This window comes from Psittacula echo, assembly GCF_963264785.1.
Source record: "Psittacula echo genome assembly, chromosome: Z".
In the NCBI taxonomy this organism is placed as follows: domain Eukaryota; kingdom Metazoa; phylum Chordata; class Aves; order Psittaciformes; family Psittacidae; genus Psittacula; species Psittacula echo.
Genome location: NC_137742.1, coordinates 106,777,088 through 106,789,643, shown reverse-complemented (window position 1 = coordinate 106,789,643; position 12,556 = coordinate 106,777,088). Strand labels below are relative to the sequence as shown.

Genomic DNA, 12,556 nt, shown 5'->3' with positions numbered 1-12,556 from the left:
GTGATAACCACTAACATACAGTTTCATGTTTATACATTGATTTTAAAACATGTGCTTATGCTATGGTACATTAGGATTGCATTTTGAATATATAACACTTTTTCATAGCATAATGTTGTCGATGCTATGTTGTTGTTCATCTGATTTACAAGGTTTTCTTCTGCTTTCTCCCACTCAAATTTACTTTCATAATTGATTGAAAATATTTGAGCTATGCTTCTTTCCAAGTGTGAACATTCACAATCAATGTTAAAGCTTCAGCTGTGAGTCATTTTTCTCATACAATTTCTCTATATGAGGTGTGCTCCTAGTGAGCTGCACAATCTGTGTCTTTTGGATTACTCTTGTTCTGGATTGGATTGCTTTGCAGACAGAGGCAGAATGTTGGGAAGAAGAGAGTATCCCTGGCTTGCCTTTAAAATACAGTGAACAGGCAGTTGTAAGGAATCATTCATGTGCAGTTCTGGTGTCCTCAACATAAAAAGGACATGGAACTGTTGGAACAAGTCCAGAGGAGGGCCACGAGGATGATCAGGAGAGTGGAGCACCTCCCATATGAAGATAGGCTGAGAAAGTTGAGGCTGTTCAGCCTGGAGAAGAGAAGGCTGCGTGGAGACCTCATAACAGCCTTCCAGTATCTGAAAAGGACCTATAAGGATGCTGGTGAGGGACTCTTCATTAGGGGCTGTAGTGATAGGACAAGGGGTTACAGGTTAAAACTTAAACAGGGGAAGTTTAGATTGGATATAACGAAGAAGTTCTTTAAGGGTGATGAGACACTGGAATGGGTTGCCCAGGGAAGTTGTGAATGCTCCATTCCTGGCGATGTTCAAGGGCAGGTTGGACAGAGCCTTGGGTGACATGGTTTTGTGTGAGGTGTTCCTGCCCATGGAAGGGGGTTGGAACTAGATGATCTTAAGGTCCTTTCCAACCCTAACTATTCTATGGTTCTGTGATTCTCACATGATTCCTAGATAGCATAAGACTGCTAATTTCGTCCCTGTGTGTTTTGACAGAAGTACAGATTTGCAGTTGATGAGTATGTGGGACTGTTCTTTTTCTAGCCTTTTCCACTGCCTGTAAAATTTGATCTTTATTAACCATGTAGTTCTTTATTATTACCGTTTAAGCCGGAATTGTGTGTTGAGAACAGACTAGCTAACGGTTGAGATTTTATTTGCATGTTAGACATGCTTTCAGTCAGTTGGTAGTGGCAAAGGACACTTGGAGTCTAGGGTATGTTTAGCCACAGCTACTGCTAGAAATTATATGGAAATAGCAAGTAAGGATAACCTTGGGATATATGGCATTTTGGACTGATACTGTTTAAAATGTGTATAGTAATGAAAAGTAGACTCTGGAAGCTGAGTGAAGACTGCAGAGAATCTCTAGAAACAGATTTCCTAGGTAAACGTAGGCTGAAATACACTATGAGAGACATGTTGTGCAAGGTGTTTTTACATCTGAAACTAGTGCAGCTTATTTCAGCTGGTCTGATGGGTTCATCCAGCCACAGTCACCAATGCATATGTTGCCATCTATGGATACCTAATTGCAGTAGAGCAAATGGCTAATGATACTCCTTTTTGATTTCTGTTTTCTTCCTCCTTTGTGGAGGAATTTAAATTCAAGATTAGAGTTTAAAACTGAAGGTTATTTGTTTAAATTAAAGTTGAAACCAAGCATAATGACAAGAGTTAGCATTAGTAAGGTAAGTCTGTTAGCAGGATTGAGCTCTTCTGTGAACAGCTGCTGGGGTTTTTTTGTGTGGTCTTCAAGATCAGTAGAGTAGTGACAAAAGTTTCTATTTCAGATTCTTCCAAGGCTGAAATTGCATAAGGATTAGGAATAAATTATTTTCTTTCAAAACTGAAAAAGCTGCTGTATCAATTTATTGGTTTTAGATAGTGCCCTTCAAAAATCTTCAGAAATACAGGAAAAATTGTGCTTCTAGTTATTACAGATGAGGACAGTTTCAGATTGTAATGGATAGTGAAAAAGATTCTGCTTTAGGTTTGTGCGTAGTGCTGGTTTTGGGGGAGGGTTTTCTTGGGCTTTTTGAACAAAGGTTGACGCAAGATTTTCATTTAAATAAATTATTCTACAGTTTTAGCCAATGTTCCAGGTAGGGTTTATCCTTATTTTTGTAAGAAATGGTAACTGCTGCATTTGACTTATAAAATTTGGTTAACAATTTTGACAGTCTCTGCTTTTTCTTCAGAAAACTGATTTTGATCAAATAATCTCAACAGTAAAAGATTGATCTGTACATCATAAGATGTGCATTAGGAATAAAAACTAGAGAAGAAATACGAGGTAATAGTATGGTAGAGGTGAAGAATGTTGGGCTTTCCTTCTCTTTATTGCTAGTTTTCTGTAATACAATATATAACTAAACAAGAAAACACCAATTCAGTATTCATAAGATGGATATCTCCATCTGAAAAACTTTTGGAAGGTGGACACAGAACTAATATGAGATCTAGATGAGCTTAAGAACCCTTAGACTTCGCATCTTTTTCTTGACAAATTTTTATTTATTTATTTTCCTTAAAATTGTGCTGTAAATTTCCAGCAGATTTTTCTTTTATCTTAAAATTTTATTTCAACTGAAAGCATGAGCATGTAATAAAAGTTAGATAAATGGACCTCTGTGTTCTGGTCAGAGGAACTGGGGGAACTGCGTCCTATTAAAATATTAATATAAGCTCCTCGGAACTGTGTGGGTTAAAGAACAATTTATAAAGATTAATTTTCTTATTACAGTATGACCTTTGATTTCATAGCCTGGAAAAGCAGATTACTTGAGCTTCCCCTGAGTTGGGGCATACCATCTTTCCACTGAGTCAAGTTTGGTTGCAGTAGTCAAGGACTTGCAGCAGTAGTCATTAATGTAGGAATTCTAGCTGCTGCTTTTTGGCTGCTTCCCTTACGCTACTATCATCTTCCTTCTCAGGCCATACGAGAGAACTTGTGGTGACCTCTCTCCATGTAGGCAGGTGGTGTGTTTCTGACTATGCTAGGCAGGGCTGCGAGGCCAAAAAGAGAACATAGGGATCTCTCATGGAGTAGGAATTAAGCAGTGAGTTCACGCACACCCCGGCATTATTTGCTCTGTGTGCCAGAATTCTAGATGCAAATAGACTTTGCTTGTTTAAACATTGAAAGGTCATCATTCTATTAAAAATTTTGGAAATACGTGGATTAAAGGTGTTTGAAGAACGTTTCTGAGAACCTGTAAATTACTCAGATTTGCCTAATTCTGTAAGGCTGGAATTTATTAGCCATTGTGTTAGTCAGCTTTCCAGTGTTGTTATTTATCTTATGTTATAGATTAACATATTAAGTGTGAACTCATTATTCTTCTTACCTTAGCACAAGAGTTTAAAAGTAGTTCAGAATATTAAATATGTTTGTATGGTGGACTTGTGATGGTGCATGTATACTAAAGGTCATTTTCTTCCCAACTAAACACAGGGATTAAGTAAATTACTAAGTACTTAGTCTTCTAAATATATCACATTATCATCAGAAATAAAATGTTTATGGGTCAAGATGAAAATACGTCAACTAAGAAAATTTCAAATAAAATACCCAAATTAGATTATCAAGTTAAGGATTTTAAACAGGTCTTGTTTCTCTCATGTAATTTTTCACATTTTAAAAATCAATGCATTATTCATAGCTGATGATGTCTTGGAAACAGAGTTTCTGATTTTGCAAATACAAAGCTGACAGTTGTGTGTGGTTTTGTTTTTTGTTTGTTTTTTTTTTTTCTCTCACAGATGGGGATGGACAAAGTGAACATTTATTACCAGTCTGTGAAGATACAACATGTCAAAAAAGTGCCATCTACTTAACTAAGCTAGGAATGGATCAGGTATTGTGAGTTTGAAATTGCAAAGACAAAGGAAAATACTGTTCTTTATGAAATAGGGTGAAACAGGAAAGCAGAATAAGACTTCCTCACTTGTAATCATTGCATGTAAGACTTTTATTTATTTACTTGTTACCTACCAAAAAAAACCCGGGTTTGGTGGAAGAGGTTGCATACCTAGAATTCTATATAATGGATAATTCTACTCAAGACAATTACAGATGTTTCTAATGAGTCAATTCTTGATTATAAAACACTGTATTCAAAGCATCTTAACTGCCCTAGCATGAGATGAAAATCAAGGTTTGTGTTAAGAGTTGGAAACAGATCTAATTAATTCAAATAATCTTACTTACTTCAAGGTAGGGAGTTATTTTATATTAAATATATATATAGATATATATTTATATTTATATATATAATGTGCATCCACATATATCAAGTTGAACCAGCTCACACCTCTTACACCTTTTTGCTACTGTGTCTTTGATTCTTAATAAGTAAATAAATTTCCAAACAGTATGTGAAGACTTGTTTTTAGACTGTGTATCTTCAGGGCTAGGTTTCTATTTAACTATTTCAGCTTTGTTCACAACATTACTTATTTTGAGAGACATGGTCATAATTCATGTAACAGATTACTATATATTAATTTATTTTAAAGTGTGTCTTAATCTGTTTTAAGTATTTATAGTGCCCTGCTTTATAATAAAGTTACAGTTTATGATAACTTAATATTTGTTTGATGCCTTAACAATTTTTTTTCCTAAATTCATGTTTAGCAATATGAATGTAAAGGCCAGGGTGTCCTATAAAGTATATGCTTATAGCTGACAGAAAAACCCACTATAGTGTACTTAGAATCATACAGTAAAATCATAGAATAGTTACGGTTGGAAAGGACCTTAAGATCATCCAGTTTCAACGCCCCTGCCATGGGCAGGGACACCTCACACTAAACCATGTCACCCAAGGCTCTGTCCAGTTGGCCTTAAACACCACCAGGGATGGAGCATTCACAGCTTCCATGGGCAACCCATTCCAGTGCCTCACCACCCTCACAGTAAGGAACTTCTTCCTCATATCTAATCTAAACTTCTCCTATTTAAGTTTGAACCCATTACCACTTGTAACGGGTTACAGGAATTTGTAGTGTGTGCCATACATATTTCTTCATGTCTGTTTGTTGTGATGTCAGATAAAACCAAATGAAAATCAGTTCCATGATAGCATATGACTCATTGGGATGAAATGTGTAACAATCAGAAATACACATCTGTAGAACGTGGTTCTAAAACTTACGTTGTGGAGAAGCATGCAATGGCATGTCAGGCTTTTGAGTTGTTCCAATAAGGACATGTTTGATGTCTGTCATTCTGCAGTATATTTCTCATGACATCTTTGGCACAACTGGATGGCTACTGGAAAGCCAAACAGACCTAGGAGAGTTATTTTCAGGGATGATCATTCACCATAGGTTTTCATTTATTTAATTATTTAATTTTTATGAGTATTAGAAATACCTCTGATAGATTTTCTTCTTTGGAAGACGGAGCAAAAGTAAGGCCAACAAAACATGAGTGACTTCAGGAGATGCAGATCTACTAATGTTTCAAGAAAATGTGAATGTTTCCATAGTGACAGAAGAGTTGCTGTCAGATCTGAAGTGGAATCCCATGTGCTGTTTCAGATTTTGGCAGGTGTTAGGACACTTCAGGCTTCTTTTAATTCACCTGCAACAGCTACAGACTAATCAGATCTCTCATCTACATTCTGAAAATTAGACTGAGTTCTATCTGAAAAATATTTTGAAGTCCGTGATACTTACTGTGGAAAGTCTACATACTATGATATTCTTAGAGGTGACTGTTTCTTCCAGTTTTGCCAAGTATTCAGTATGATTTTTCCTTTGTTTTCTGAAGCAAACAGCAATATTTTAGTCCCTTCACTAGAGGGCTTCTTTATGGCTTGATGATTTTTATAACGTTTCTTTGTACAATGGAAATGTTATAGCTTTATTCCTCTTCTAAATCTAACAGCTCTGAAGTAGAACACAGTGGTACATCCTACAGCAAATCACAGGTGTTTGTCATGTCATTCTCTAGGCTAGAGAAGTTTGTGACAGCACTGATTATCAGCTGCAGTTGGGCAGTGTTAGAAGTTTTTCCTTGTTCCTCTGTAACAGTTTAAAGGCCATCAGAAGGTGATGGCAGGGAGGGAGACTGCAGCTGCAGTTTCATAAATCTCAGATTCTACAGGATCATCTCATTGTTTCCAAGTTGCTCATCTTTCTCAAAGCAGCTGTGGGCCTCTGAAACACATTCCAACATCAAAAATACAACTTTTACTGCTCTGGTTACCTTTTCCTTGCTAAATCGATGTTTTAGATTGTTGTCTTCTGGGCTTGAACTCCCTAAGTTAATGTGATGTATAGATAACTTAGTTTTTTTTTATGCAATAGTAGCTGCTCAATTGAATATGAAATTCAGGGGACCTTTGTAAGCACCAGAAGCCTAATGCAGTCTGAAATCACAGGATTTCTTTATATGCAGCTGAACTGCAGTGCATGTGTACCATAGAGCAGGAGCCTCCAGGGAAAAGGACTTCTTTTGCTGTGGCCAGTTGTTTCTGGCCACTCTTGATACTCATTGCTCTATAGGATGGCAAGGTGTCTGCCATAGAAAGGAGGAGAGACCCTGACATTTCCAGAGAATGTATTGGCCAAGAAAGGGCTACCAGTCTGCAAATGCATTCTGATTTGCAGCTGGCTCCTTGCCCGAGTTAGGTGGTCTGGAAGAGGGAAGCTGGCTGGGTGGGGTTTTGTGCTTCATAGGGTTTTTTAGCCATAATTTAAAAATTGAGGTGTGTTAATTCCGCAGTTTTGGATCAAAGACCTACTGAGAGGCTTTAAAGCAAGGCTTTTATACATTTCCTAATGTCTAGAAGAAGGTGGAATGAAAGAAATAGGCCCTTTTCAAGTTTAGTAGGGTGAGGGCAACAAGCTTTAAATTTTTCTCCAGTACCTGACCACTTTTTCAAAATGAAAAAGACCTTATTTTCACAGGGCATTAAAGCATTTTTTTCTCTTCTATGTCTTGAAAAACAGGTAGGGTTTGGTTTTTAGGCTTGTTTTAAAACAAGAGTTGGAAAACAATTTTTGAAGCACTGAAATAAAGATTTTTTTTCTTATTTTAGCCTACAACATCATTAATTCAAGGATTAAAAATATGTATATAAATGTTATAAATAACATCAGTGGTGCTATGCAGTTAAATTTTACAGAAAGGGAACAAGTAAAACTGTTTTCTCTTGATTTTATATGGTCATTTAAATTTTCCTTTTGAAACACTCATTCCATTTTTCAGTATGTTTTTGCATCTGATCTAGGTAATAGAATCATATGATCAGAAAACAGCAAAAAATAGCTTTGTGTGTCCTCATTATACCCACCTATTTATATCTTATAGTGAAAGGAAAAAAATTAGGTTTAGTCTCTTTGCTATTAAAATGATAACAGCAAACATGAACCCTAAAGTAATTGTCTGGATTATCAAATACAAAAGAAGTAGGATATTTATATTATTGACAAACATATTTTTATTTTTTGTCTTCTGTACTGAAATGTATGTCCTGAGGCACATGAACAACTAGTCTCGCATTACATTGCACACAATTATGTTATACTGCTATTTATAAAAGAAATATACAGAATGAGTTTTACCAAACATGTGGGTTACTCTGAATTTAAACTCTCAGAGTAAGTTACATGTAGTGCTAGAGCATGCTGTGGTTGCACATTGAACAAGAATGATGTTTTTAAAAGGTTCTACAGCTGCAGTTGTGAGTCCCACAACCGGTTCATGGGATGGATGAGTCTTATTCTGAAGCATGCAGAGTGATGATGCTTGGTTTCAATAGAGGATGTTTCTGTTTTGCTTACCTGTTTTGTATATTGTAAACCTGATGACTGTAAATCGCCTCCTATGAATCACTCTAAGTAGAGTAAAAACAGAATATGAATTCAAATTTATGCCTAAAACTATTTTTTTTTCAGTAGTGTTACCTTACATGAGAACGTTTAGAAAGTATATTATGTATATAATTGGATTTCATTGCAATGGCTGTGTGAATGGTACTGTGTAAAGTAAAAGCTGTATTATATTTCATGGTTCTGATTTCAGTCAGTGTTTTTCAAAATTACAGTGGTTTGCAATAATACTGTGTCATCTGTCTTCTGCATGACGAGTAAGTGCTAAGAAATCTAATCCTTTGAAAAATTTCCCTTGGGTTAAGAGTCTTTTTCTTATTTTCTGTTTCTTAGACTTTTCCAAACCTTCAGCAGCTAGCAGTAACTACATGGGCATGCATGGGGGGGGGGGGGGGGGGGGCGCAGGCAAGGGTAATGTATGTTTAGTTTCAGCTTTTAAGTTTTCATCAAGGTGGTGTAGGTCATCACTGCAGCTCAGATACCACCACTCACATAGGCAGACATGCAGCCAGTATAAGCAGTGTCTGGCAGGACTGGTCCAGGCTTCTAAACCATGTGTGATACCCAGAGTTGACCTTAGCGTACTTTTTCAATAACTCTGCAGGCTTCTCTAATACACATATGGCTCTAGGTAATCTCAAGGGACCGGTCCAAGTCTCACACATGACTACCATATGGCAGGAATGGTGTTGATTACTGAACTGTTAGTGAGGGAGTCTTTCCACAGCAGGCAACCATGCTGTCAGAGATCACATTCTGGTCCCTGCAATAGCTAAATTAAGGCTTGGATGAGAAACATTTAAGATGCTTTGAAGTGCTTTTGATGCTGGTGATAGTGGTCCTTTAAGATGGCACCCTTCTGTGCTTTTGAAGGCATTGCGAGTTAGTTGACATATAAAACTACTTCTGGTTTTAAAAATGGCACTGAATTTTTCCATAGCATTGAAATGTTAACCCTAGTACTTAGGATTCATACTAACTCCTAAAATTACTTTTGATTTTAATTAAGATAAATTGCTGTTTAGCACTTCTTCAGCACTTGGTGGAAAGTAAGTGCAGATACATTCTATTTCTTGTCCTGGAGAAATTATACTTCACATTTCTTTTGTACTTTCTATTTGATTCAGTAATCTTAATTTCTTATCAAATGGTTCAGTATCTGGTGCTGTTGGGGAGATAAGAGGAGAATTGAAGCTCTTGAACTTCTAAATATCCCTGAATAATATCCCTGAATCATTCAAGCTGAAATGAACCTTAGGAGACCCAGCCTCCTGCTTCAAGCCGGGACAAAACTGAATTCAGACCATCATCTTTTGTTCTTACTATCTTGTATCTCAGTAGAAAGCCTGGCTTCATCTTCTCAGTTCTTTCTGCTGCAGGCATTAGAAGACCACTATTAGGTCCTCCTAGAAATCTTCTGTCCTGCAGGCTGAACAAACCCTGTGCCCTCAGCCTATCCTTTGAGTAAATGTTCACTGTCAGATCGTCTTGATGACCCTTCTGTGAACTCACTCAGTATTCTCAAATCTTGAACCGTGGGGCACAAAACTGGATACAGAATCCAGATGCAGACTAACAAGTGCCAAACAAAGAAATGATGACTTGCCTCAATCAGCAGCAGCATAGGCAGCAGTTAAAGTGCGGTGTGCTTTTATGTTGTCATAGCTGCCATGCTTAGCTTTAGCTTACTGCTCCCCAGGATCCGGGCATGCTTTTTAGGAAAGCTGCTATCCAGCTGATGGGTCTCCAGCCTGTACTGTTGTGGGGATTTACTCCCCTGTACTGGACTTTCTTTACTGACTCTTATGAGGTCTCTGTTCGCCCATTCTTACCATTCTGAATGGCCATCTGCTCCTGAAGCATATCGATAGTATCCCCCAATTTGGTGTTGTCTACAAATTTAATGAGGGTGAACCCCTTTTCCAGCTTTAATGCTGCCTATTGCTTGCCATTCAAAGAAAAATAATGGGACTTGTGATTTGGGCTTACCTATACTTGAGGATTAGTATAGATTCCAGGCAAACCTGAATTTCACTGAAGTTGTTCCTGAATATTTCCGTACACTGGACACATTTCAAAACACAGGTCCTTTATTCTTACAACCTTTTATTTATTTATTTATTTTCATCCTGTTCTGGAATAGAAAAAACTTCAAATTAATTTTTTCATTTGGTAACAGAGCTAGGAAATAATCATTATTTCATCTTTGGAAATTTTTAAATGGCTAAGAATCCTGATGCAGTGAATATATGTCAGCTGTTTCAAAAGGAACTAGGTTGTTTAAATGAAGAAAATGGATTCCTTTACCTAGCTGGGGTTTTTTTGTTTTATTTTACAGTGGGTTCCAGTCTTGCAAGACTTCAGAAATAAAGACACACTCTGGGGCTTCGTACCATATCAAAGTGACAAATCTTCAACGGAAACTTCATTTCCAATTACACTTCATATTGGAGATTACAATATGGATGGCTACCCAGATGCTCTTGCTATACTAAAGAACACATCTGGAAGGTAGAGTATATGTAAACCTAGAAATAAAGATTATCTAATACGTGTTCAATCATCTATCATAAAAATTACTAATTTTATCTAGTGAGCATGACTTTTGATCTCTGATAAGTGTTTCATTTTTAAAAAGGTATGTATTTACAAAGTATATTCTGAACGCATAATTGAATAGGCTTGAACTGGGACTCTTGGCAGGGAATCACACCAGGGAGTGGAGTATGAAGTACCATTTTAGCCACTTATCCTGGATAATAAAAGATGATTATCTCTCTTTCCCTTCCCAAATCATCTGTATAATTCTGACTTCTGCTTTCAGTGTTGGCTAGTAACACTGGCTGCTGAGAGCTGGGGAGCCTGCTCCATGCTATCACATGGAGTGAACACCAACTGTTGACTACTGAAAAATGCAACAGTGTTTTGCCCCTTTTGAGAACCAGGGATTTTAGACATACCTAATAACTCACCAGTGATATGATATTGTTCAAATTTAACTGAAATAAATACACTTCCCCCTCTCCGTAAAAAAGGGGGAGGGGGGGGAGCTTCTAACCTTTCATGTTGAATTTGTCGGTGTAATCTTTCTCCTTCTTTCTTTTGTCTGTCTTCATTACTTTTTTTCCCAATACTTTGTATTGCTACCTTCTTGTGCTAGGTAGGAGAGAACATGCAATGGTGCTTACAGGGAGGCTATTATACACTGAGGAGTTTGTGATCCACATAACAGTTGACCTGAGTAGACACACACCAGTGCTATTCTGCACACACCACTTGCCTGCAGGACAGACTTAGCTAGCTGATCGTAATGGAGAAGCCTGTAGGCAGGCAGCTCTCACTTGGCACCTGGTGATGATACCACTAGAATGTCCTTGTCTCTACCTTAAAGTGAAGCAGCATGTTTTCATGTGAACATCCTTTTGCTTGACAGTAGAAATGATGAATAGATTTGTTTACTTCTAAGAAAAACTTGAAAGAGCTCTAGAGACCATAGTGCCAGTGAACCTCACTCACTACAGACAGGATACCTGCAGTATGCCATGCTACGTGCAGCATGCCATGCCCTGACTCAAGGTCTGCTTGATGCTGCATAAACTGGGTTTTCCAGGATCTGAAGAGATACAAAGTTACATATGGTATCCCCTTTTTTTTAATCAATACCTTACGGAATCTTAACATCTTCTTTACTGAGATCTATGACAAATACTTGTACTAGTGTATTAAAGGCAAAATAGGTCTCTTACACGTGTATTTATTATCTTCCTCTGTATGGTATTTTTGGTAAGCTTGCATACAGGTTCATAGTTTGAATTAATAGTAAGGAAAACAACTGAGGAGCTGACTTTGGTGCTTAAAACAGTATATAGACAGAATTCAGATGCTGAAGTTAAAGAAGTCTTTACAGATTTTCTCATTTGGAGAGCTTTAAACTAGATTCGAAGGGGGATGGGGTTGTAACTGGGCTTGCCCCAGTGGGGCAGCACTCTAGGATTGATGAAGACTGGGAGGCCTCCTATAATCCTAGGGTGAAATTGGTGACCTCAGCTCCCTCCTTGAAATGCCTGTACACCAATGCGTGCAGCATGGGAAATAAGCAGGAGGAGTTGGAGACCTGTGTTAAGTCAGGAGATTATGATCTGGTGGCAATTACAGAGACGTGGTGGGACAGCTCGCATGACTGGAATATACTCATGGAGGGCTATGTCCTTTTCAGGAAAGACAGGCCAGCCAGGCGGGGTGGTGGAGTTGCTCTTTATGTGCGAGAGCAGCTGCAATGTACTGAGCTCTGTCCAGGAACAGGGGATGAGCGAGTTGAGAGTCTGTGGGTGAGAATTAAGGGGCAGGCTGGCAGGGGCGATACTGTTGTGGGTGTCTGTTACAGGCCACCAGATCAGGGTGAGGAAGTTGATGAGGCCTTCTACAGGCAGCTGAGAGCAGCCTCACAGTCACAGGACATGGTCGTCGTGGGGGATTTTAATTTCCCTGATGTTTGCTGGAAGGACTACTCAGCAACCCAGCCACAGTCCAGGAGGTTCCTCCAGTGTATGGATGATAACTTCCTCATCCAAATGGTGGATCAGCCAACCAGGAGAGGAGCGCTGCTGGATCTCATCCTCACTAACAAGGAGGGTCTGGTCGAAGCAGTAAGGGTTGAGGGCTGCCTTGGTTGCAGCGACCACGAGATGGTG

The 12,556-nt window shown here is 38.2% G+C and overlaps 1 protein-coding gene across 2 annotated transcripts in view; it reads left to right on the top strand.

Annotated features, from left to right (window-relative positions):
- The window catches only part of ITFG1 (integrin alpha FG-GAP repeat containing 1), an 88,644-nt gene that overhangs the window by 31,072 nt on the left and 45,016 nt on the right, over positions 1-12,556 (top strand). For both annotated transcript variants that reach the window (XM_080637084.1, XM_080637085.1), the window contains exons 9-10: positions 3,786-3,880; positions 10,204-10,376. In XM_080637084.1, the coding sequence (XP_080493210.1) occupies positions 3,786-3,880; positions 10,204-10,376 (268 nt within the window). The remainder of the gene's footprint in view (positions 1-3,785; positions 3,881-10,203; positions 10,377-12,556) is intronic.